This window comes from Poecile atricapillus, chromosome 16, assembly GCF_030490865.1.
Source record: "Poecile atricapillus isolate bPoeAtr1 chromosome 16, bPoeAtr1.hap1, whole genome shotgun sequence".
NCBI classification, from domain to species: domain Eukaryota; kingdom Metazoa; phylum Chordata; class Aves; order Passeriformes; family Paridae; genus Poecile; species Poecile atricapillus.
Genome location: NC_081264.1, coordinates 1,805,912 through 1,832,353, shown reverse-complemented (window position 1 = coordinate 1,832,353; position 26,442 = coordinate 1,805,912). Strand labels below are relative to the sequence as shown.

The window sequence follows — 26,442 nt, the reverse complement described above, 5'->3', positions numbered from 1 at the left end:
AAATAATTAAACTTTCCAGGCCTCTCCTTACAGGATCAGTGTCTGTAAGCTGGGAGAAATGTTTCTTGCTTAACAGAGTCTGCAGAGAGCTCAGAACTGAGGAGCTGACTTCTGTAGAGTGCAGTGAAAAAGCAATTTAATTACAGTTCTGATGTATTTCTTTCAGGTGGTGGATACATCCAAAAGTATCGCAGATGTCCCGGAGTGGTTTAAGGGCAGCCGACTGAACTATGCAGAGAATCTCCTGAAGCACAAGGACAATGACAAGGTTGCACTGTATGCAGCAAGTAAGGACATTTAATGCCTTGTGTTTATTTGCTGTTCTCAGGACTAGGCCTTGTTTATCATTCCATGGTGAAACATGGAAATAAACTGGTTTGGATGAGGAGAAAAAAGGGTAATAAAGTCAGTAATGCTGCACAATCTGTGATACAGCTCTGAGAAAAACCCCAAAAACTGAGCAAAACATGCTCTGGGAATATAGATACAGGAAATCCTTGGCAAGCTAAATGGAGTTTTTTTAGAATGTGTTCAGCTGCATTAAGGTAGTGAGGTCATGCTGTGTTTAACATCACTTGGTATTTGAGATATTATTTCACATTTGTCATAAACACTCACCTACTGCTTGCCTTCAGGAAGTATTTTGGCACTCTATCTTGATAATGTCCTTCCCACCCTCTTCCTATGCCTTTTATTTTAGGAATACTGAGAACTACAGAGGGTTTTGGCAGAAATTAGCTCTGCTTTTGGCACCACAGAAACAAGTTATGTGCCTGGAAGATTTGGAGTTTTACTTCTCTGGAGCACTAAATCTCAGTCTTAATTTTTGTTAAGCTGAGGATTTGAGCCTAGTAAAATCTGTATACGCTCATAGGGATGGTCATGATAAGACACAGAAAAGGGACTTTTTTTTTTGTCTGCTGACTTTGGTAACTTTAAAAACCAGCTCTGATCTCTGTAGGGTGGGATTAGCTTCTGTGCAGGTGTGTGAGGGAGCTGCATTTGGGGCTTCTCTTCTGCTGGGCCTAATCCTTATCATGAGACTGACCAAGCAGTGATGCTTCTTCATATCTCATCAATGAAGCCTTGCAGCTCCTCAGTAGAGAAAACAGTGCAGAAATCTGCATTGATTGTGTAGGTGTTAAAAATCTTAGGTTCTGATTTCAGCAACGTGGGATTCAGTTTTTGAGTTACAAATAAACTGTTTTTAAACAGCTTTGTGAGGCAACAATCACCTTCTGCAAGCTTATTGCTGGAGAAATACTTACCAGTTGCATTTCACTGGTTAGAGGTATTGAAACCTGATCTCATATATATTAAAATAAATTACCAGTTCAAAGAGGATGGTGAAATCTGTGACCCAGTTTTGGTGGAGTAAGAATTGATCTGGTAAAATGTGATGGAAATGAGGCTTGTAACCAAAAGCTGGCTTTAAAGTAATTGGAGTCATCACTTTCAGAGTTTCAGAGATCATTAGAAAACTTCTTATGTATTATTTAGTGGAGGAAAAAAAGTCAGTGTAGTTGAGTACATTTTGTACCTGAATGCCAGACATTGATTAATAAGTCAACTCCAAATGTATGGAGAATTGATGTGATGGATTTGTTAGTGTTAAAAGCTATACATGTGACTTGAGAAAGTGGAATTAAATATTGTCACTTCACATTGTCACAGGAATTATTATCAATTCAGTGAATTGCTTGGCTTGACATGGGATTACATTGTTCTGTAGGTCTTTTTGTTAGGAAGTCATGGGTGTATCAGAGACTGCTTTGTCACATATTCACTGGTGGTGATAGCAAAAGGAACAAAATTATTTCCTAGTTGTTATTGTAAGAGTGCTGAAATGAACAATTGTCTCCTCTGTGGTGAGCAGACTTCCACCTGCGTTTCTTTTGTGACCTTCTGCTGTGTTTAATCTTCTTAAGACCTCTTAAGTCAGAGTATTTTTTGATAACTCCCTGCTGCAAGGTCAGAGTGGTGGTTTGGGGGCCTGGCTCAGGTTTGTGTTCACTGAGGATGATTCTGTGGGAGCCTTGTGGATGTTACAAGGCATAGGAATGTAAATGTAACTTTCCTAAACAGTTTCACTTGTTGTGGGCTCCCAGGGTGAATATTTTTTGTGATTCCCTTCTCCTGGGGCTTCAATCATGGAGCAAGATCATTGTCTCATTTCCTGTTGCTCTGTGGGAACCCAGGCTCTGTTGGCAGTCCCTGCTCAGCTTCTGAACTGCACATAACAAGGACTTGGGTTGTTTTACATCATCACCTGCTCCCTTGCTCTGTGCAAGTCCAGATTTATCAGTGTGAAGGTCTAAGAAGGCAGAAGAGTAAAAAATACCATTCCCTGCTGAAGGCAGTCTGAGGGCAGCTGTTCTGAAAGGAGCAGGTGTGCACTCACCTTTCCTGTGGCATCCTTGGCATGTGTGTCCTCATGAGAAGTGCTGGACACTGGAAATAGGACAGGCCACACATTTGCAGCAGTCACACTGAGCAAATGCAGGAAGGGACTTGAAGGGGGACAGATTTTTGCTTTCATAACATTTAGGTTTGTTTGTTTTGTTTCACGAGTGATTTATTAACAGCTTATATAACACCTGATTTTCTGTACAATAGGGAAAACACCCTGCAGATCCTGTCAGAGGTGAATTGAGTCCAGTTTAGTTTGTTTGTTTTCTGCTACGTTGGCAAAGGCAGATGTTCCAAAAGCACATCAGAAGTCAGGTCTGGATGTGTATGATTTCCTAGTCACTGACTTGCTGTAATAAAACCTGAACTTGGAAGCTGGTGCTGCTTCCTAGACCTGATGAGAAAACTGAGCAAAAAGGGAAAATGAGGTTCTTACCATGGTGGAAATTAGCCTTTGTGAGTGCAATCTGTTTGCCACGAATCCTCCTTGAGAGCTCACCTTTCTCCAGTGAATAGTTTGTGTTTCTGCAGACGTGTTTATCTTTATAAATGCCCTCATGCCTTTTGAACAAATACCACTGGTTAATACTCTATTCCCATTAAAAAGAAGAGGTCTTGGTGCAGCATAAGAGGAACTTAAAAAGCAAAAATACAAATATTAATAGAAGCTGTTCTCTCAGAACTACTTTCTATCCTTCTAGGATTAGTTGTTTGTACTAGACTCTTGTTGCAATGCCTGATTTTTGACAGATTGCTGTAATTTTCTTTCCTCAGGGGAAGGCAAAGAAGAAATCCTGAAAGTTACTTTTGAAGAACTGAGACAAGCTGTAGCTTTGTATGCTGCAGCCATGAGGAAGATGGGAATAAAAGTAGGAGACAGAGTTGTGGGTGAGTAATTTTTTCAAGGGACAGGAGGTGGGATTTTTTTTCCTGAAACGTGCGAGTGAGTAGTCAGAATTACAGAGACGTGACTGTGAAAGAGTGTTTCACAGAAAAATTCACATAAACATTCTAAAGAGAAGGCTCTTGTGCTGCTGTATTTACATTTGTAGGAAATGCATTTCTAGAGGGAAGGAACCTGGATTAGCCTGCAGGTTCTCTAGCACTGAAAGAGGAAGGAAAATACTTCATTCACCAAGATGTGCTTCAGAAATTCTGTGGAAGCAGAGGTGATGGAGACTGTGCCTCTAGCTGAGCTTTGAGTCACAAGGTCTGGGAGATTGATGTGGGGGCACTCTGGAAACGATGGTCCAAGGCTGGTTGTCCTGGTGGCACTGGCAGTTGCTGGCCCTGTGGCCCCAGGTAAGCCAGCTCTGAGCTGCAGGTGTGCAGGAGAGAACTTGTCCTGCCACCAGAATGTGCCAGTGAGCAGCTGCTGGGCAGTAACTCCTCAAGTCAGCAGTGCAGAGATTGGAGTTAGAACCCTGTGATCCTTTCAGCAGCTCACCACATCTGCAGCAGTATTTCCTGTCAAGAGACTGTCATGTGTGTTTTTCTGTATAAACAGGTTTTTGTCCTGTGAACAGCTTGTCCAGTGTGCAGTCCAGGCTTGGGAAGGAGTTTCATTTATTTTTAAATTGCTGGGTTTGATCTTCCAGCTGAGCTGCTTCACCTCTGTTTTGTGCTCTGTGATATTCTTTAATTTGTCAGAGTAGTGCAAGTCAGACCTGCAATATCCTGGAAACTCCTTGGCTCCTACCTGGCAGTTCTGGTGTTTGTATCATTGTACTGCTGGAATCCCATGTTCTTTGAGCAGCACTTGGCCATTATCCTAAATAAGTGTGTGTAAATTCTTACATGATGCAAACCCACACATCACACAGTGATGAAACTCTTGATGTGTTTTCTGCATGCTACAAACTTAAACCTGTGTCTCGAAAACCAAATTTTAAACCCACAACTATGACCTGGAAATGTAAATCTACTCAGTAGAGCTCATTTCTTGCATATTGTATGAGTATGCTCTGGAACTGGCAGCCAAACATGAAATTATCACAGCTGGTGGCTTGGTTTTTAACACGGAATTAAAGCTAAATCCTTAATTAGGTATGAACCATACAGTGAAGTTGAGAAGGTTTGTCTGAATGAAGATGGAGATGCTCTAATTTTATCTCCATTTTCAATCTTAATGCTGTCATGTTCATACCTGACTGTTTCTTGAGCAGCTACAGCGGGGAAAATGTACTCTGTGGCTGGAGGAAACATGGTCTTGAAATATGTACAGCTCTAGCCCGTGCTGCTAATAATGCAATTACAATTTTAGTAACAGTTCCTTTTAGTTAATGACTGTCTTGTTTAGCACTGCAGGCTGGCTGATTTTTGAATTTTTCTTGTTTTGGTGGCTGGCTTACCTCTCATTTAAATTAAAAAGCATAGTTGATACTTTTTTAAGGTATTAATAAAGTCTCTTTAGATGGGGATTTAGTCTCTATGGGGTCTTCTTTCCTCTGTTTCTCTGCTATGCCTGGGGATATTGGCAGTCCTTGGAAGAACTCAACTGTAACGTTGCAGTCAGGGGCTGGAGCTTCCCAAATTGAGTTGGGGAAGAGATATGAAGTGTTGGGTGGGGAAGCTGGAGTCTTACACCCACTTGTGGTATCAAAAATCAGGCTATCCAAAACTTGCCGGAATTCCCAGGGATGTAATTTGTCCCAGAATTTTGAGCAGATGGCAGAGGGAAAGGCAATTCCCACTGTGGTTCATAGTGGTAGCACAGGGCATGCTTCTACTGCTTCTGAAAAATCAGTTTTTAAATAGAAAGGAGATATTCTATGAACTTCATTACGGCTGCCTAACGTGTAGTCAGCCTGTCAGGTTCTGACACCCTTTGTTGACACTTTCTCTTAAAATTTGAGCTGTTAGAATTACACATGAGACTATTACTGTTGTTTTCCTGTGAATTTCATCTCCATGCTTTGCTGCCTCTAAGACAAGACTGCTTTAACTTCTCATTATACTTAACATACCCCCTAGTTTGTTCAATACAATTCATGGTTGCATCATGACAGTAATAGTATGTTGAAGCTGGAGGTGGGTGAGTGTGGGTGGACAGGCAGTGGTGTCAGCACTTTTCCAGCTTGATTTCATTCCAGTCTTCCCTTTCCATCACTGAGAGCACTTAATAGTGAGCATAATTGAAGCAGATGTGTTGTGAAACACATCTTTCTTCCTCTGAAGATGTCTTGCAGTACTGTCAGTGGTGCTTGAACAGTTGGGTGAGGCACAGAACACCTACTGCAAGCTGCCCACATCCACACATGAGGTACTCCTGGTCTCCCACTGCCCTTCTGTTTGGCAAACAACAATGTCTAAAATAAGAATAAAATACAACTGAGAGGATGTTTCTCCTCTCTGGATAGGTTGCTTCTATCCTATCCCAGTAGCCAGCTTTGCTCTGTTACAAGTCAGCAGTTAAAGGCAATCTGATCTTCCCCATGCATTCACACAAAAACATCCTCAACAAAACATCCATGAATTCCATTGTCTAAAGCTGCTATTTTATCTATAGCAACTGTATTAGCCCTGGTTGCTTACGTGGGTTTTAAAGCTAGCTTTGTAAGAAGATTAGTGGGGTACTAATAGTTTCAGGCCACAGTCGTGTTAGGCAGGGTGGCCACTTGCAAGTCCTACAGGAGTATGAAAAGCTGGAAAGGGAAAATGGGAGTCTGGTCTTGGAATTCTGTTCAATTTGAGAGATGGTGTAGTTCAATAATATAAGATGTTGAGAAGATATTTTAGTTGCTGCTCCCTGTTTTCCTTCTTCCTGATGTGTTCTTTCAAGGCTCAAAAAAACCTTTGATGCTGGGTCCCAGTTCAGTTGTTGATTTTGTTTTATTTCCCTCCAAACTGAATGTTTGGGTGCCTCTTTTTCCAAGAGGAAACCTTTATTAAACTTGATGAAGGCATTAGGTGCTTTCATGGAACATGTTCTCAGCACTCTGAGAAATCAGACTTTTGCCACAGTTTTCAAACATAATTATATCCAATTTTTGGACTACAGTTTTTACCTGTTTTGTTGGTAAAGTGCTGCAGCGTAAATGAGCACATGTAAGTGTAATCTTGGTGTGTGCTAGATTAAGCAAATAACAACTGACAGAAAATGCTGAGGCACTTAGTCCTGAGCAGATCAGGCTGTAAGTGCCTCTTAAAAAAAAAAATCCAGACAGTGTTTTTAAAATGCCACTTGGCACAATGACAGCAGGTTTTATGTCAGGTAAAACTTCCATTTCTCTGTTTTTATGGAGACTGTACACATTTTTATAAGTCAGAAGGAGTGCTGCTGGGACCCTTGTGTGTCATACTCTGATATTCCTGCTTGATGTGTTCCCAGCTCCTGTTTTGAGTCCTTCATTCATTTGCTTTCTAGGTCACCCAAAGCAGGAAAACCCTTTCTTTCTGGTGACAGAAGGTAGTTTCCACCTTAGCACCTTCAAGAGAGGGGTAAAGGGAAGATGCAGAGATAAATACCTTCTGTAGCCTTCCCCATGCTGACAAATCCTAGTTCTGATCCTTAGCTGAAATATTAAGGATCATGGAGACTCTAGTTAAATATATGAGCAAACATGATAAATATTTAAATCAGCAATACCATTATTCCTCCATAATACAGAGCTTTTGTACACAGGCTCTGTGACTCCTGCCTGATGTTAATCCAGCTAAAGAAGTTGTCTTTTTCATCCTCTTTGTCAGCAACATTCCTGTTTCTCCAGATTTAGACCCTGGGGACCTGTGTCAGCCCACTGAGCACCCTGAGGAGTGTGCTGGTATCTCGAGGGGCACAGTCAAATGCAGGGAGCTTTACAGACATGGCAGTTGTTGTGATCAGCCTGAGAATCTCAGATGTGGGCGGAAGAAAAAAATTAATTTTACTTATTTCTAAATGAGAATCCAGTTTCAATCCGATAGACTGGCAGGAGAAGTAGTTTGTGTCATTTAGCTGTTGAGAGAAAAGGAACATGAGTCCTTACTCTGCTGTTTGGAGAGCCAGAACAGACCCATATTTTATTTGTGGTGGTGTTGGGATAAATCTGTGAGATCCCAGAGAGCACCAAGGCTTCTGGGATCAGGTGAAGGCACAGAAATGCAGAGTCAGTTGCATGTTTTGTACCTCTGGGCACTTTTGGCTGGGATCCTCCAAAACTCAACCACCACCTCAAAGCCAGCTGACAAATGAAAGTAATGATTTAATTGTCTGGCTCACAGTAATCAGTAGAGACCTGTGATCTTGCCTTGAGGGCTTTTGTGTGTGGTGGTGAAATGGAGAATGCTTAGAACTGTAACAATTGCTCCAGAGCATGGGGAGAGATCTCTCAGTGTTCTTTGCACTCTGGCCCCATGATGATCCCATCCAAGAAGCGCTCAGTGGAAATATTTGGCATTAAAGAACTGCTTTCGTCACACAAAATGACATTTTGGTCTGTTCTGGTTCATATATTTCAAATTATTTAGGGAGGAATATTTATCTTACAAGAAAAATCACTGAGATTTTGGGATACTGTGCCTTGTATAAGCCTTGACCCCAAATGAAAAATAGCAAAATAAATAATGCTTTTATGGGCATGAGCTTTTGCTGCACTTTGTGCTTAAGAACTTCATGGAACAAACCACTATAAGCTGTAGGCAGTTCTAGGGAGTAATTTCTATCTTAACATGGCATGGGGCTTTTATTCACAGCTGTTTGTTTTCCAGACATTGTTGGGCTTAAGTCATAATGCTTTAAAATCATAATGCTTTATTAAATTCAAAATGCTTTAAGTCATAATGTTTTAAAAGTTACTACTCCCAAAAGCACAGCAGCTTTCAGTAACTGCAGTGGCACTGCTGGCTTAAAAAACTGATTTTTCACTCATTTTTGAATGAGGAAGAATCTCAGTTTAAGACTTAAAGTTCACTTTATAAAAAGTCAAAAAAGGATGGAATTTTTTTCCAAGCAATGTAGCAAAAACCTCACAAAAACCCATCTTGGTATCTTTTTACTTGGTAATATTAAGATGGCAGAAATTGCTGTTAAGATGTGTGATCTTAGTTGCTGTCCTGAAATGTCCATCCATAAATATCTTTCTTTGAGAAGTGCCTGGCACTGGTGAGTGTTTGATGTCTGTAGATACTCAGGGTGCACCTGCAGTCCAAGGTCTCAGTGCCCACCACTGCTGTTGAACAGGTTGGAAAGCATTTTTATTGCCGTTTAAGTTTTGCTTCCAAATGTAGAATTCTAATTAAATGCCAGAGTACTGCAACTAGACCCATCCTGTGCTTTTTTAACGTACTTGGACAGCTTTTTGGTTGCTTAAGAAAGGTGATCTGAAACTCCTGATCCACCTCAGTGTAGTTTGTGAATTCCAGTTGCACGTTTTTATTTGTGGGCTGGATTCTGAGCAGTGCAGAGTCAGGCTCAACCACCCAGCACCTTCTGCAGAGCTGCTGAAATTGAGCTCACTGAAACTAAAATCTGACTTTCTTGACATTAATTTATTCTATATGTCGTGATAAATTGAATTTAAACCTTGAAATCTTGCTGCAAGCTAATGAGAGGAACCTGAAGAGCCACATTTGTGTGGGAATGTTCCAGGGCTTGTCCCACTCTGTTACTCCCTTATCAGCTGAGACACTGGTTTTGCTTGTTTGTGTTTGAGATTCTGGCACTGTCTACCAGACAACATTTAGCTTTGTGAAGCTGAATATCTGCTCTTGAGCTATTTATAATCTTTCCTTCCAGATACTGGTTCTTTCTCTAATGGCTGTTCCTGCAGTCTTGTTCTATTTCCCTGAATGCTGCTGTATTCTTAGTCTGTGTACCCTAATCAATTAATTAATTTTCTCTCCCAAGTTACTCTTCTCAGTGTGCTGCCCTCTTATCCTGAAAGGCTTATTAATTAAGCAGGAACACTTGTAAATTGGGAGCAATATTGTAGATAAAAACCCTGATACAAATTATTTTTGTAAATGCATTTATTACTAATTCCTTGTGTAACGATTTGGCTCCAAGGTACAACATCGATTGTGTGGAAAACTTTTAAAGTTTTCATTCTAGGATTTTTGCATTTTTAAAACCTGTTTACTGTATGCATTACATAATTTTTTTTTAGTGCTGTTCCATCTGTAACCATTCCACCTCTGCCCTAGGTTATTTGCCCAACGGCATCCACGCGGTGGAAGCGATGCTGGCCGCTGCGAGCATCGGTGCCATCTGGAGCTCCACATCCCCAGACTTCGGCATTAACGTGAGTAACCTCAGTGCCTGTGCACAACAGCCTCGCTGTGTCCCAGACCAAGGTGAGGGTGATGAATTCAGGTGCCAGATGGGTTCTGTTCCCTCCAGTCTTGCTGCCACCTCCTGGCACAGCCCTGGCGCTCCGGAGCTTTTCCAGCTGCCGCGAGCTGCGCAAACCCGCTCGCTTTCGGTTGTCGCTGCTGATTAGCAGCTTGCTGGTTTGAGTGGCTTTAGCTGCTCACTGTTGGGATATTTTCAGATGGACTCCATGGTCTTGGTGAGCTTTTATTATATTAAATATGCAAATGAACAGCAGTGCAACAGAGTTGTCTGAGGCTTGGCTCTTCTTCCCAAATCCTGCCCCAGGCTGCTTAGCCACACTCTGCTTTCCACACTCCAGTTTCCTTACCTAAGTAGTCCCATCCTTGGCCTCCTGTCAGGGTGAACTCAGCACCACCCTGCTTGCTTTTCCCACAAGGCTTCATTTGCCAACAGTGAGGAATTTCATTCTAATATCACTAACCTGATTAACTCTTTTTAGTGTAGAAATAAATGCTGCTGCGTGTGAGATATCGACATCTGAACGGGTGTGACCTGGAAGCTTTGGGAATATATTCTGCTTTGTTTGCAAAGTTTTTTGCATACATCAACAACAGATCTAAATCACTTCTAAGGGGGTAGTAAGCCTTTCTTCTATCTAAAAGTTTATATATGAAAAATAGAGTTGTTTTTTTTTAATTGCACAGTGTGGAGAACAATGTTTTTAAATAACACCCTCAGTTTTGGTGTTAAACCCCAGTGGCTGGGAAAATGTATGGAATAATCATTCCTGGATTAGCACTAGAGGGCAGCAGCATTCCATGCTCTTACACTTGAGAGTGTATCATTGGGAAAAAAATGATTAAAAAAATCATTACAGCATGTAATGATCAATCTGTTCTACAAATATTTTCTGCTTGCTCAGAAAATGATGGTATAGAGTATTTTCTGTGCAGTGTGATTCGATTTCTTATCTGAGGGAAAATTGTTCACTTAACTTGCATTACGAAGGTCTGGTATGTTTTCTGTCCTTGTTGGTGTGCTGTTGTTTGCAGTGCCCAGCTTTTAGTTTTTTGTGATAGCTTTTTAATGATAGCTCGGCCTTGGAGCTGCAGTGCCATCGATATCATTTATTTTCCTTTGGCAGCATGTGTTGGCAGGAATTAAAATCCTAAAATCCTGAGGGAGATCAGCAGAGGCCTTCAGAGACAGTGGCTTCTACCCTGAGGAAAAGCTATTCCTCCTTTTTGTGAAGTTGCATTAGTCCTGTTAATACAAACGAGGATTTTTGTGCTTGGAGAAATCGCGTAGCATTTTCAACATTTGAAGTCCAATAGTGTGTATGTGCTTTGTGAAGCTCAGAAATGTCACTCCTCAGAGCTGCCTACACACTGCAGGCTCTGAATGCCATCCCTCCAAAGGCTTCAAGCGTTGAGGAAGTCTGCTGTCAGAGAACCACTGAGCTGCCTCCCACGCACAACGCCACTCTTGGCAGCTGCTGCTTCATCTCTCTACTCCCCGTTATCCATTTCCATAAATTAATGGGGAACTGGTGGCCTGTGCATGAGAAATGGTTGGATTTGTAAGTTTATAGAGAAGCTCTGCTCCCAGAACTGGCTGAGGAGCCTTTGGTGAGCTCAGTGCAGCTCCATCTGTGGGGCCCTGCACAATTTTTTGGACTGAACTGGAGCCTCGTGGACAAGAATGAGCCATATCTGCTACACCTGAGCTTTTTGTGGAAGGAATTCCTTGCTGAGCTGTCTGGTTGGATTAAAGCTGCAGTGTAGCAATTACATGTTCCATCTGTTTGTATTGCCTTTGTATCATATCAGAATGCCCTGTGGGATTTGATCCTGCCAGTGCTAATGAATCTAACTGGGTGTGTTAGCAGATTTGGTAGGACTCTGAGAAATGGAGCCCATCTCTGCTTCTGATTCACACTTCAGATTTGATTCTTCTCTTTAGAGTATCCTTAGTGCTCATTGATCTTAATATTTAAACATCAGGCAGCATGGAAATGGGATGTGTGTGCTCTGCACTCAGCATGAGGGTGTGTACACACATATAAATGTACCCAGCACGTGTCTGCCTGCTTGGTCTGCTCCTGGGAAATGCCACAAAGGAGGAGGTATGAGACTATACCAAAGCAGCAGGAAATCTGACTTCATTTTACCCTCCCTTAGAGAATAACTGTAATGTATTAATTAAATCTCCATTTCTGAGTTTGTTAGGTAACACACTAGGGCCTTCTTGAAAACTTCTTCTGTTACCAGAAGAGATTCTGGTGATTTTTTGCTTTAAAGTAATTGGTAGATTACTATGTGCATGTCAGTGCATTGTCACTGTATTTTCCTACAATGTGAGCAAGGAAAAGGAAATATGAGGGAAAGCAGTTAAGTGATATTCTCAGCTAATACATTTATGTTCAGCCATATCCCTATACCTTACCTGAAGAGACACATGCAGAAATTTTCAGGACTGGACTCCTGTCCTTTTGTAGCAGTTTTTTTTTTCAATTCTGAGCAGCCCAGCTTGGAAAGGAGTGTAACAGAGATGAGCTGATTGTGATGTTTTTGCTCTCATCTACTGATTTGGTAATAATTTGTTTCTCATTTTGGCTGCAATGTAGAGGGCAAAATAGAAAACAGAAGAATAAAGAATGCTGGGAAGAATAAGCAGATGACTCAAGTCTGATTTCTGCAACATGATTTAGGAGATTGTTCTTGAACACTTAGCTGACAATTTACAGTATTGTGTAATCTTGTAGTTCTTAATGCTTCAAGTAATGGAGCTAGAGAGGTTTGAACATCAGTGTGCTGAGAGCTTTTATTGAAAGGATTTGCTTCTTGCTGTTGAATACAAAAAGATCCATTTCTGGTAGCCTGCTGCATGCAGTGTACATGGGAAAAAGTAAATGCCAGAAGGGTTTTAATCTCAAATAGGATGATAGCTGTGATAAATTCCTGAACACAGTGTAAACTGGAGGAGACACCTGAAAATTTAGCATTTGAATGTGCTGTGCTATGGAGATTCTAAAGGAGCTGTGGTATCTTTTGTTGGTAGTCTGTGTGTGTTCAACATCAATTTATTTTGCTAAAAACCTTTGTTAGTGGTGGCAAAACAAAGCTTCCAGTTCATGTGGGGGCCACCTCACCACATAAATGCTTCTCCCCCAAGACTGGTGCTTGTTCCCCCAGCCCTGATGCTCTGTCACAGCAGCTTGGGGCATGTGGAGCTCCTTCCTGCAGGACATCATGCTGTGCACCTTCATGGACATCAGGTGCCCAGTTCCTGCTCACATCACAGCTGCTTGTCCTCTTTACATAAATCTAATCTGCCTTGCAGGGTGATTTTTTAGAGCTTTGTGAGCTTGGCCCTTCCATAAAGGGAGTTCTGTGATCTGTGGGGGTTTTATCATTGGTTGATGTGTTTGGGGGTGATAAAAAATTGTTACAAACCTGTTGTGCTTCAGAGATCTTGAGTGAGTGAAAGACAAGCAGGCAGTCTTTTAACAACTCTCCTGTTAATTCTTGTCCTTAATCCTTGCTTGTTTTGAAACTTGAAATTTCTAACTGTAGCAGTCAATTTCACATTTTGAACACATTTTTCTCTTTTTCTTTAGGGTGTACTGGACAGATTTTCCCAAATTCAGCCTAAGCTCATCTTCTCTGTCGAAGCTGTTATATACAATGGCAAAGAGCACAACCACTTGGAAAAGCTGCTGAGGGTGGTAAAAGGTATTTCACTGCATCCCACCTGTGGTTCTGTGAGCACTCAGAGCCTGCACTGCCACTCCTTGTTGCTGTCCTTCCTTCTTTACAGCTGCTTCTTTACAGCTTACTTCTCTACAGGCCACTGAGGTTTTCAGAAGAGATTTGGGTAAAAGCTGAATGGTCTTTTCTGTAATTTTAATTATCTTCTGCTTGCTTAACTTTAATAGATCATCAGAAATTAGCCAACTGTAGAAGCAGGGGAACAGGGGCTGATGAGGGTGTTTTTAAGCTCAAGCAAAGTGCTGAAGACAAGTGGGGGGAGGTATTACAGCACTAGAGCTTGCACATAAAAGGCTAGCAGCATTGAGGAAATTATATCTTGGGTAACAACTCAGTCCTCTGGGGTTTCAATACTCAGCGCATCAGAATTATTTGTGTTACTTAGTGCATTGCACTGTATGATTCAATCAGGCAGAAAAGCTTGCTTATGTAACTGAATGTAGGAAATAATTGTGCTCTTCCTTCTTCCAGGGCTTCCAGACCTAAAAAAAGTGGTGGTGATCCCATATGTATCTTCAAGAGAAGTCATAGATATTTCTAAGATTCCAAACAGGTAATGGGAACACTGCTGGGTACAGAGGTGATCTTACACATGGGCTGGGGTAATGCTTTCAGAAAGTTTTGAAATGTTCCTTTTTTTTTCTTCCCTTCCTTCTTACACAGTGTCTTTTTAGAAGACTTCCTTGCCACTGGGAAAGGAGACCAGCCTCCCCAGCTGGAGTTTGAGCAGCTGCCTTTCAACCATCCTCTCTTTATCATGTATTCCTCAGGCACCACAGGGGCACCAAAATGCATGGTTCACTCAGCAGGGGTATGTCCTCCCTCCTGGAGCTGCACTGCCTGTGCTTAACTGCTTGCCTTACATTTTTCCTTTAACAGCATCACACTGTGATATGTTTTAAGGAAGAATTGATTGCTGACAGTTTCTCAGTAACTTGACAGTGAACCTTTTTATTTGTTAGTGGCTATTTGAAAGCAAGCGTGGAGGATTGGTAAGGATATAAAATGCTTTGGTTTAGAAGTCAGTGTGGAGACCTTTTAGATTTCAGGGGTTTCCTGGGAGCAAGTGTCATTCACAAAAGCAGCAGTTCAAGTGGTCTGACTGATAATTGAAGAAAAACCAAAGAACTTGAATTGGGTATTTGCAACTGATTTTTGGACATTGTTAGCTTGAGGCCCATAGGGATCTTGCAGTTCTTATCTGGATAATTTTTGACCTTGAACATTCCTCATGTTTATCAGTTTAGAGTATGTCATCCTCATGAATCCTTTAAGGAAGTAAGCCAGAGAGTTGGAATCTCCTTGAGTGGAGGTTTTGCATTGTATGGAAACTGCTTGAGGCAGTGTCTTGTTATGGCTAAAGATAATATCTGATACTGGTGCCAGAATGACCTTTGCCTTCATGCTTTCCACTTGCTGTCAATGTTATAAAGCTCTTAAAATAGAGGAAGTGACTGCAGCATTGTTAAAACTTTAATTTTGCTGTAATCCTTAATAGAAGGCAGTTTCTTTCCCCCATTTAAGGCAAGCAGGATGTGTTGGCATTTGTACCAATGTGTATAAATGGAACTGCACAGCTTTTAGCCAGTCCCTCATTTCTGCTGTTAGCTCTTGGAGTCAGGAGGAGCATCCTGCAGGGCTGGCTGGCCTGAGGGCAGGATCCTTTGATGCTGTGCCCCCAGTGTGTGTGTTCTTGCCTCTCTTTGATGGCAAGGACTGGAGGATTTGCCCACAGACAAATCCCCTGCTGCCTGTAAACATTCTGCTTTATATCTTCTCAATCAGTAGGAGAACTTCCCAGGCAGCACATGAGATAAAAAATGGTCCCTTTGGGACACAAATCCAATGTTTGTGAAGAAGAAAGGAGGTGGGTTTTGAAGTTTGACAGCTGTTTTGAAGCTGTGCTGGCTTTAGACTGGTTAAATACTTGCAGAGGTGGATTAGCAAAAACAGGACAGGTGTTTTGTTCAGTGATGGGTGATAAACAGTAGAGACGAAAAATTGCTGTAGATCAGACAATAGAATTTTTCTTTTGCAAAGTTCTCTCTTTTCCCATGTTACCTGTGTTAGCTTGCCCTGAATCTCCATGTGCAGAGCTACCTTAGAGTTCAGGTCCAGACCACTCATCCTTGCTGGGGAGGAGAGCAGGTGATGGATGGATGGATGAATAAGATCTGTTGTTTGTGATGATTCTGTTCCCACTGAGCAGCTCTGTTTGTGATGCAGGATGATTTCTCTTCTGGTGCCAACACATCTGGCTGAAAAGCAAATGGTTACATTAGGGACCTCAGTGTTTGAATAGGGCCTATAAAGTCCATGCAAAATAAATTCTTAGATGTCTTTTACACACTTTATTGGGTTTGTCTGTTTATTCTTGGCTTAATCTTGTTTCCAATGGAATTAATAGGATGACTTGCATTGATTTGATTTTTAAAAAAGCAGAATTAGCCTACTGTCTTTGTTTTATTTTCCAGCCTTAGTTTAAACCAAATGGCAGCGAAAACAGCAAGAAGAGATGACATTTTGGAGAAGACATTTCAATTATTGCTTATTTATAGTATGCTCCAATGCTGGTTTGCTACTGTTCTGATTTTAGATGCCAATAGCAGCTTACTTTAAATTCACAACTCAGTTTATCTAGTTCTGCAGGATGCTTCTGCTCTGTTTTCTTGCTACACAGTGAAATGACACACAAAGAAAATTAAGCCAGGTCATGGGAGATGATTTTAAAAATGGTGACTCAGAGGAGTAGGCTTTTTTTTGATCTTGGAAGAAAAGCTATGTGATCTTGACCAGTTGGATGTGCTGCAGAAATACAATAGTAATTGTTTAGTCCTAAAAACATTGGTTCTTCTTCTTGCCTCGTTGATATCAAGCCCCTTTCCAGTTACTCCCACCTATCTAAGGAGAGAATTTTGAGATAAAATCCTCTTCAGCTCACGTCTGTCCATCTCAAGGACTTGCAAGGCTTGGGCTTAAACCTCTGCACCACTGCAGATTCCTGGTGTAGCCACAGGTAAATCCCTCTGAGGCTGTTCCATGCTCAAACTCTGCTGAACACCACTGGAGAGCAGTGCTGCTGCTCTGAGCCCAGCCCTGAGGAGCTGCTCTGCTTCTCCCAGATGTGAAATTTCTGTGCTGGGGCTGTTCCATGCTCAAACTCTGCTGAACACCACTGGAGAGCAGTGCTGCTGCTCTGAGCCCAGCCTTGAGGAGCTGCTCTGCTCCTCTCAGATGTGAAATTGCTGTGCTGGGGCTGTTCCATGCTCAAACTCTGCTGAACACCACTGGAGAGCAGTGCTGCTGCTCTGAGCCCAGCCCTGAGGAGCTGCTCTGCTCCTCTCAGATGTGTGAGTGCTGTGCTGGGGCTGCTCCTCGTGCTGCTCCCCAGCAGAACTGAGAGCTTCATCAGCTGCCAGGTCTGCTGTGAAGTGAGAAATTCTTGGGGTTTATCTTGGGGGTTGTGAAAGTCCTAGAAATAAATGAGTCCTATAAATTAATTCAAGAGAGCATTTTGGGCTGTGAGTTTAGAACAGCTCTGCCTCCTCCCAGAGTCCTTTTGTTTCCTGCCTGAGATGTACCAGGTTTTGCAGGGAAGTTGTTCATAGCCTATAACTAAAACCATTGTTAAAAATCCCCTTTTGGTCCCAAAACTGTGAAGTAGTGAAAACTAAACTAAGGAAAGAGAGAACTGGTATTTATTTTAATTGAATATGACTTTTAATTTTGCTGCTTTGTGTGGCTCTTTCAGAATCTCCTGCAGGGACAATGTGCTTTCTTTCATAAATGCAGTAATTATGTAAACACCTGCAATTCTTTTGGCAACCTTACCAATTCAGTTTGACACAGTGTTTCTAAATCCCAGGTTTTTGGGTGGTTTTCAGCTGTAGAAGATGGCAGCTGTAGCTAGATGGCAGCGTTGTGACAGCTGAGGGTGTTCAGACAGCAGCAGATGAATTCAGACCTGGTTCCTTTGAGCAGCAAAGTGAAAATAAGATTTACTCCTTTATTTTTATTTAATGTTTTCTGCTTTTCCTCCTGAAGCATGTGCCAGTTTTATGACTCTCTTTTTTCATTTCGAATATTTATCTGTAATCCGTCTTCTTTCAGTGTAAATCTTGTTTCATGCTTATGAGGCTGTTAATAGTTTCACTGTGACTCCTTGCATAAATGCAAAAAACCATTTTTTATTTTCACATTGGCTGCATTAATTTGTCACTGCAGTGAAGTGACTTAATGAAGTAGTCTGTAGATTTATTTATCCTAGCAAGTTTTGCTTTAATGATGATCAGGAAGGTGGTTTAGCAGCATTTCCAACAAAAGGAAGTAATACATTCCAGGACATTATTAATATTGATGCTCTGAGCAGTGAGACATTTCACATTTCTAGCCACTCCAGTGTTTACAAGAGATCTGTACTGTCAGGTCTTTTGTCTCCTAGATGTTAATAGATAAGATAATTTGGGCACATGGTGCTAATGTTCAGCAGCTGCTGCAGTTTATGGCAGCTCTGTCCTTCACTCCTCCCATTGCCCAAATACACTGAAAATGAAACTGTCAAAGGGCTTCTCTTGGAAAATCTGACTGCTGAAAGCCTGCTGTTAAAATTAGGGTCTGCGTGGAGTACTCTGCAACTCTGATGGCTGTGTGGAGCTGGAAGGGAAGGGAGTTGTTTATTCCATGGATTAAAAGTGATGTGCAGTGGGAATTGCTGAGGTCTAATGAGGGAGGCTGAAAAGTTATGTGAGAAAATGGAGAATGCAATTGCTGCTGCTGTTAGGTGGGCCCTGGGATTTACTTCAGTTGTAGTTAAAGGAAATACTTGCTTTAATCTTGAAGTGCAGCCTGCAAGCTATTGACTGTGTTAGTGGTTTTTAAGTCTTAATGTGCTGTCAGAGTCTTGCTTTTCATTTCTGTGATCTTGTATTTTCCTTTCCCTCTTTTTGCAGGGTACCCTAATACAGCACCTGAAGGAACACATTCTTCATGGCAACATGGGCAGCAATGATGTGATCATGTACTACACAACGGCAAGTGGGGCTTGAGGTCTTTCTAAAAACACTGTAATGTCCTTTTTCCTCTGAAGAGGGGACAACTTTTCATACAAATCCACAAGTACACTTCTTTGTGTGTTAGATTTTTTTATTGCAAGGGATTGTCCCGCCTGAGTTAAAAAAAAAGAAAATCAGGTGAAATAATAAAATGCAACAGGGACCTTTCTGATGAAAGGTCAAACCCATGTTAAATGTTTCTGACCTACCTGGTGAGGAAAATGGATTGATTTTTAGTCTCTTAGGTTTATTGATCAAGCTGCCTCATCAATATCACCTCCAAATCAGATTCCACCTTCCTTCAGGGCTAGGTCATACTGAAGATGAGAATTTGTCTGTGTTTTGGAGGAAAGAAGCTGCCCAGCTCTAAGCTTGATAAAGGAAAGGGGGTAAACCTCACCTGTGTGGAGTTATGTGGTGGGGGCTGTTTTTTCTAATGCTGTGATTAAAAAAAAAAAAAAGATTCCTAAGCCTTCTGTGACTGTGGCAGTTAGAAAAGGCTGATGTCTTTCCTCATGAGTTCCCTTCTGAACTTTAACATGACTAGTCAGTTTGCAATATCTCCATGGAGGGATCATGGTAATTGCCTTGTCTCAGAGTTGTCCTGTCTCCTGACTCAGGCTTTAGAGCTGTGTGTGCAGGGAGCTGTGGAATCCCCACCTCATTAGGTGTTTGTAAGGATCACTTAGATGAGCATCCAGCAGGAACATGCAGCTGATGGGGTGAGCAGAGCTTCAGCCCTGCTTGCTGATGTGATCAGACAAAATCAGTGGTGTGGCTTTAACAGCAGGAAAACTTGAGGCAAGGGAAGGGGAGGGGAAGGTGGCAGCTCTTGCTTGAGGGCAGGGATCATCCTCTGGTCCAGTTTCTGCCCAGAGCTGCACCACTGCATCCTTTTAGAGTTGCCTGTAGCTCCTGTTTTTCCTGTGAAGATGGGACAACTTTTCACACAAATCCACAAATACACTTTGTGTGTTAATTTTTTTTACTGCAAGGGATTGTCCCATCTGAGTTAAAAAAAGATATAAATCGGGTGAAATGTCTGTGCCAGCAGACAGCAGTGCTGGGGCTGTGCTGGGGCTGCCAGGACTGCAGGCAGTGACAAACTCATGAGGGTTCCTTCTCTCCTCCAGATCGGCTGGATGATGTGGAATTGGCTGGTGTCTGCACTTGCTACAGGAGCTTCAGTGGTCCTGTATGATGGATCTCCTCTAGTTCCTTCCCCAAATGTGCTCTGGGACCTGACTGACAGACTGGGGTATGTATCCAGGGTTGGATAAAGGGTGCTGGCACTGGCTCCTGCCACAATCTCACTGAAGGTGGAGCTCTCTTGGTCAGGAACTCGTGCACAGCGTGACACAGTTTATCTTCTGGCTCAGCCTTGGGTGGAACTGCTTTTAAAAATTTGTACTAAAACATTTTCTGAGAGAGGAGGAGAGACAAAGAGCTGATTGTTTCAAATTGGAGTCAGGTATTAGAATTCCAGGCAAACAAAGACTTTTGGTTCAATAGTTGTCAAGAGCAGCCTTTTCAAAAGGCAGTAATTGGGAGCAATCTGAAGAGCAATTTCTCAGCACACTCAGAACTTTAGTAAATAAGAGTTCTTTTTTTCAAGCAGCTCAACCTAAGATTTTAACATAGAACTTTGACTTAAAGACACAAATTGACTGGAAAGGCTCAGCAGGGCTGCTTATATTTTCATATTTTGCTTTTTAATCTATAATGCCTAATTCATGCTGATAAGCTGTTCAGTAATTGTTTTATGCCATTTTTTTGTGCCTGAAAATGCTCACAGCACCCTTTCTTGAAGCTTAGAGAAATGGCAGGTAGCAGATAAACAGCTGTAAACCCTTGTGACTGCATTTAGCTTTGTACACTTTGTTAAACTTTGATTTTTTTTTTAAGTTTATTTTGTAACTTTCCTGTTTTGCCAGCTGCATGTAAGGAGTAAATTTGAATTTTATTACCAGTAAAAGGAGTGTCATTTTTAATTGATAATTAAAATTGTTTGTGGTGGAAAGTGGATGACAAAAGATTCGCTTTCTGACTCTGCATGATTAATAATTTAGACTTCACTGTCTTTTGTGACATGTAATATTTAAAGACTGACATTTTGTCTCTGGCTATTATAACTGAAGCTTGATACCAAGTCAAAATGCTTGGTATTTGAGTCTGTATTGAGAGAGTAAAAAAAACCAACCAAACAAACCACAAAAGAAACCCACAAACTTCAGCCATGCTTTACCCCCTAAAGAAACCTTGGTAGAACAACAGGCAAAGAAAAAAAAAAAATAGAATTGAGAAACAACCCAGCTTATTTTTAAGCATTGTTTCCACATGCCAAAAGCAAGTGAAGATAAATGTGTCTGCATGTCTCACTTTTGTAATCTGGCGCTAAAAGCGGTGGCCATCTGGGTGGTACTTCATCATGCAGTCTGTTCCCAGCTCACTCATATGTTAAATATGTTAAAAAAAAAAGGCTCCAACATGTGAAGATTACCTTATTCTGTGAAGATGCACCACACTTTCCTTCAGAGAGCATATTCTCAGGGTATCATCAGGATATCTCATCCTGTGTGGCAAGAATGACTCAAGTGGACATCCATTAATGATCTGTGCAAGGGAATTGGTGGATGGTGACTAAATGCAGTTATGTAGCATTTGGAAGGAGTTAAAGGGAGATTTGGCTCTACATGTGCTGTAGAGGAAGTGTCAAAGAGCTTAAAATAGAGAAGCATTTTGTATTCTAATGTAAAATAAGCGCTGGTTTGAGGCATGGAAGGAAAGTGAGATGTTACACAAGAGTAAAAATAGTTCACTTGATTGGGGTTCAGGGTAACTGAGGAGCACTGGGCTGGGGGCTCTCATGGTGGGAGGTTCCCTGCTCATGGCAGGGGCTGGAACTAGATGGTCTTAAAGGTTCCTTCCAGTCCAAACCACTCTGTGCCTTGCTGGTGCCCTTCCCACGTGCCTGATAAATTGCTCTGTGCACTGATGTGTTTGTGCAAGGAGCCTGTTCCTACCTGAGGGGAGTCTTCCACCAGCATGGCAGAGATCCCTTTTGGGAGGGTTGAAATATCCCACTCTCCTTGCCTGGAACAGTGTCCTACCTCCCATCCTGCCTTTGGAGGAAAACCCAACCTAGCAGCATCTTATTTAAGCTGTGTTGGTGTTGCCCATGCTCTGTGCACTTGGGCTGTGTCCCTTATCCTCATCCCTCTCTGCATTTCCTTCAGTTTATTGCTGAAATATAAGAAGAATCAGCAGGAGCCAGGTAAGAGGATTTCCTGAATGTCAGCATTAAACTGGCATTTCCCCTGACAGATGGAAGAAACACAGCCTTTGTTTCAAGTTTTAATTCTATTGTATTGAAGGGCTCTAAATACACTTTGCAAGGGCAGGATTGAATTGTTCATTTGGGCTGAGTTTCCTGTTCATTTAGGCATTGGCAGCTCAAGCTTTCACCACTGAAAACTGAACAGGTATCTCCAGAAAATAACTGGTTGCTGTCCCAGAGTAAAATAATTTTTGTCAAACTCTGCCTTGAAATGGCAAAGATTTTTCTGTGTAAGACTGTACCAAGGCACTCATGGAAAACTATGGCCCATTAATAAAGTAAACTTAATAAAGTTTTGTGATGTCTTTGGAGTGTTCTGTAGTTACAAATTCCTGTAAATGTAAGTGAATGTCTTTGTGAGATGGGAAAGTTTTGCTTAATATTTAAAGATGAAGTTAAAAGTTTCAGAGCTGCAGAGATGACATTTGATCTGACTGATTTTGATGGTTTAAAAGGTTGTGCCTTGCACTTGGAAAGCTCTAAGAGGCTGCATTGTTTGCCTAATCCACGTACAGAGTGTGTAACAGCCTCTGCTCACTGCAGTGGGAATTGCAGGTCTTTAGAATCTTAGCATATTTAAATATGCAAAACATGTAAACTTCTTTTCCCCTCTAGGATCACCATCCTTGGAACGGGTGCAAAGTGGCTGGCTGTGCTAGAAGAGAAAAATTTAAAACCATGTAAGCTTGAAAAAGCTGGTGAATCCCTTCTGTCCTCCCTCCCACCTTTCCTCTCCTGGTTCTGGCTCCCTATCCTGTCACAGTCCTTTATGCAATTATTCTGGGTTGTAGTGACAAATAGTTCCAAACACTTGGAAAAAAATCTGCCTTAACCTGTGTTGTTGTTGTTTTCCTTTTTAAGGTGAAACCCACAATCTCCAAACACTCCACACCATCCTGTCCACAGGATCACCTCTCAAATCTCAGAGCTATGAGTATGTCTACAAACACATAAAAAGCAGTGTCCTCCTGGGATCCATTTCAGGTGAGGCTTTTATGCTGCAGCATCTCAGTAATTCTCTGGTTGCCTGTGCAGTTCCTTCCTGCTTGTTTGGGAAGCTTCAGCCCTTGGATCATTTGGGATTGGTTATAGTTAAACTGGAATGAGCTGTCTTTTTAGTGCAGAGGTTTTTCTGCATAATTCACTGTGCCATAATGAAACTCAGGCACTCCAAAGTGTCTTTGGTGGATGGTTTGGGTTTTAAGTATGATCATTTATTTTGACTGGCTGTCCTTAGGGGTGGCAGGGTGAAATCAAGCAAAGAGTCTATTAACCTACAGAACATACTGTTCTGCATATAGCTGACTTTAGCAGAAAATACCTCTTGGAGAGTTCCCATTTCAGTTCTTTTGTGCCAAGTAATTGGCACTGCAGACGGATTTTTTTGTGGATTATATAATTAGAGAAATATCAAGCCCCCATGCTGTGCAGTTTGTTGTGAGCAGTGCTGGCTGAGGCAACTTCTGTTCACATAAGGTCCACCACAGCACTCATGTTGCTTTGTAACAAGAACTGACTTTTTCAAAGGGCTTTTTAACTCAGTTTGATTTTTAGAATATAACTATTCTGCTACTGAAGTTATCTCTGACTCTGGGCTCAGTAAGAGTAGTGCTGAATCTAGAACTTGCTACTACAGACATGAATAGACTCAAATGCAGAAGCTTATTTTTGAAAAAAGCTAACATGATTGATTTGTGTCTTCATTCTCTTCCATGAAGTCCTAGAAAGACTATAAATATTCCAGTTAAGTAAGCACTTTGACAGTATCTATTTTTCTTAAGATAACTGTTCATCCTGCAGGCCTGGCTCCCTTCCTCCCTTGCTGATAAAGTATAAAAGCTAAGTAAATGTTCAGTGGAATAGCTTGACTGGTTACTTTAAACTAATGAAAACAAACAAGAAAACATTTCTAAGTAATTCTGTAAATATCTCAAGTCTGTAAAGTAGGGCCTGTTTATTTTCTCTCTCCTGTAAATGGAAATTTCCTTAAATGAGATTAAAGAGACTGTTGAAAGGAGAAAAGTTATGCCTTAAGGGATAGTTCTGCATGAAAGGCATACACATATAACAAGATATATAAAGTAAGGAAGAAAACCTCTTAATAAAAGTCACAACATCCTAGATCATGCTGTTTGTTCTCTGCTGCTTAGTGTGCATCAGAAGCTTTTGGCAAAGGTTGAGCAGTTGGCTGTTCCAGAGTTCCTATGTAGTTTTCAGGCTGGCATTTTCCAAAAAATATTGTATATTCTAAATGGATTTTTGTTTATTGTAGGTGGTACAGATATAATTTCATGTTTCATGGGTCACAATGTTACAGTTCCTGTTTACAAAGGAGAAATTCAGGCCAGAAATCTTGGAATGGCTGTAGAAGCATGGAATGATGAAGGTAACTATGATCCCAAAATACTGTGGAAATACAGTAGCTGGATGATCTTAACTTTAACAACTAATAATTGTAGATGATCTTTGCTTTATTATTCTGTTATTTACAGAAAGGAACTGTGGAAAATACCTTTTTTATTTTTGTCAACAGGAAAACCAGTCTGGGGTGAAAGTGGGGAGCTGGTTTGCATCAAGCCCATTCCCTGTCAGCCCACACACTTTTGGAACGATGAGAATGGAAGCAAATACAGAAAGGCTTATTTTTCCAAATTCCCAGGTATGTAATGGAGGCCTTTGGATGCTGCAGACTGTAAGGAAGGTTTATTTACTGCTTTATTTACTGTCACTGCCCAGTGACAGCCACAGGTGCAGCTTTGAGTCCCAATTTCCAGGGGGAGAACTCCACAGTGTTTCATAATACCTCACTCTGTTTTCTCATGCTGTTTTGAGCAGAGATCCAAATAAGAGCAGTAAGGATCTGTGCAAAGCTCCAATGCAGTTTTGCTGCTGCTCTCCTGGGGCAGATCTGCCTGTCCCAGTCTGCAGTGCAGGCACAGACTGCTTGGCCCAGGTGGGAGCTGTGCTGAACAGGTCAGGCAGCAATCAGCTATTGAGTGCTGCTGCACCTCTGCCAGGCCCCCATGCCCATTAACATGAGGATTAAATATCTATTAAATGTCTATTAAATACATTCTGTCTCAGACATGCATCCTCTGCATCCTTAACCTTCCACAGAATAAACAGGCACCTGTGGACCAGAGGCTTTTCTTAGTAATTGTGGAGGGCTCTGCTCATCCAGAGCTTCTCCTGATGTGGCACAGCAGTGCCAAAATCCCTGGTGCCTCTGGAGCAGGGTTTTTTTAGGAGCAGAATCTCCAGCTGCTGTTTTTTGCATGTGGAAGCTTTTTTTTTTTTGATCAAGAGCAACAATAGAGTGTATTCACAAGAAAAGTCAGGGTGTGCAGCAGTAGATAATCATACAGGAAAACTGAGGAATGTGATTTGCAGTCTGCATGTAAGCCTGACAGCAGTAAATAGAAATAAAAAAAAACCAAAAAACTATGTGACAGTTTTAAGACTGAAATCACTGAGATTCTGTCTGGATCCTTTTTCTGTCTTCCCTTTTAAATGGGTTTGAGATGGTAACAGTTAAGTTGAAAAATGGTCTTATGTGCAAATAATTGAGGTTGGTATTTTTCCTCAGAAAAAAACTTGAGTAGAATTTGGGTTGTACTTCTGGTTTTGGCAGGCTGCTGTGGCAGTATCAATCTGAAATAATAATGAAAAGTCCAACCTGATTTTGCATTAAGATAAATCAAGAACAGTAAGCACAAAAGCTCCCTTGAGAATTGTTGGTACCTATTGCACAAGCCCAGAAAGCTTCTTGTATAGAATTGTACTTAATAAAAAAATGGATCAAGAAAGACAGGAATCAAGGTGGGAATGTTGTTACTTTTGTGGAAGATGCTTCCAGTAATTCAAAATGAGGTGTTCAGAGCAGCTATTCCCTGGGTTTTTTTTAAGGAATGCCATGTAGTCATGCAGACAAGCAATCAGATGATAACCTGGGGTTTGATCCTAATTTCTGAGCTGCTCCTGGGTGTGCTGGTTCTTGCCAGTAAATGTGGTGTGGGTTGTTTGTGCTGTTACCCTGGCTGGGGGCAGCTCTCAGAGTGCATCAGCTGTAATTCTGTGTATCTCACTCAGTTAATGCCAGCTGAGTTACACAATCTACCAATCCTGCTGTGCCTGGATGAAGAAATCAGCTGCTTTAACCTTTTGCCATTCCCCACCAGGTGTTTGGGCCCACGGTGATTACTGCAAAATCAACCCCAAGACTGGAGGAATTGTCATGCTGGGTCGCAGGTACAGTGTTCTGCTGCGAGTGTTGGGAGGAAACAAGTGTGAAAATTTGCAGTCTTCACCTAGGAGTAAAATGCACATGATTCTGTCACCCTTCTTAGCTTTATATTAATTTTATTGAGTCCCATATTGTGGGTTTCAAGCCTTAAATTAATCAGAGCAGCTGGATTTGAGGGAAGGGAGCTCATTTTGGGGTTCTACTTTTGTATTTATGAACAAAAGACTGTACTGGACTTGGTTTTGTGTTCCATGGTTGCTAATGGTCACAGGAGTTTGGACTGAGTGTGCAGCATGTCCAGGGTGAATTGGAGAACTTGTTTTGTGATCTTGGCTTTGCCACCACTGTTTTTTCCAGAAAAACTTCCTTACAGAAGGTCA

The 26,442-nt window shown here is 41.5% G+C and overlaps 1 protein-coding gene across 1 annotated transcript in view; it reads left to right on the top strand.

Annotated features, from left to right (window-relative positions):
- AACS (acetoacetyl-CoA synthetase) overlaps positions 1 to 26,442 on the top strand; it is a 37,984-nt gene that overhangs the window by 6,349 nt on the left and 5,193 nt on the right. Inside the window, exons 3-15 of the mRNA XM_058851705.1 lie at positions 167 to 287; positions 3,184 to 3,297; positions 9,532 to 9,629; positions 13,281 to 13,395; positions 13,903 to 13,984; positions 14,095 to 14,242; positions 18,381 to 18,461; positions 19,616 to 19,740; positions 22,435 to 22,499; positions 22,681 to 22,803; positions 24,092 to 24,205; positions 24,353 to 24,478; positions 25,998 to 26,067. Coding sequence (XP_058707688.1) covers positions 167 to 287; positions 3,184 to 3,297; positions 9,532 to 9,629; positions 13,281 to 13,395; positions 13,903 to 13,984; positions 14,095 to 14,242; positions 18,381 to 18,461; positions 19,616 to 19,740; positions 22,435 to 22,499; positions 22,681 to 22,803; positions 24,092 to 24,205; positions 24,353 to 24,478; positions 25,998 to 26,067 — 1,382 coding nt within the window. The remainder of the gene's footprint in view (positions 1 to 166; positions 288 to 3,183; positions 3,298 to 9,531; positions 9,630 to 13,280; positions 13,396 to 13,902; positions 13,985 to 14,094; positions 14,243 to 18,380; positions 18,462 to 19,615; positions 19,741 to 22,434; positions 22,500 to 22,680; positions 22,804 to 24,091; positions 24,206 to 24,352; positions 24,479 to 25,997; positions 26,068 to 26,442) is intronic.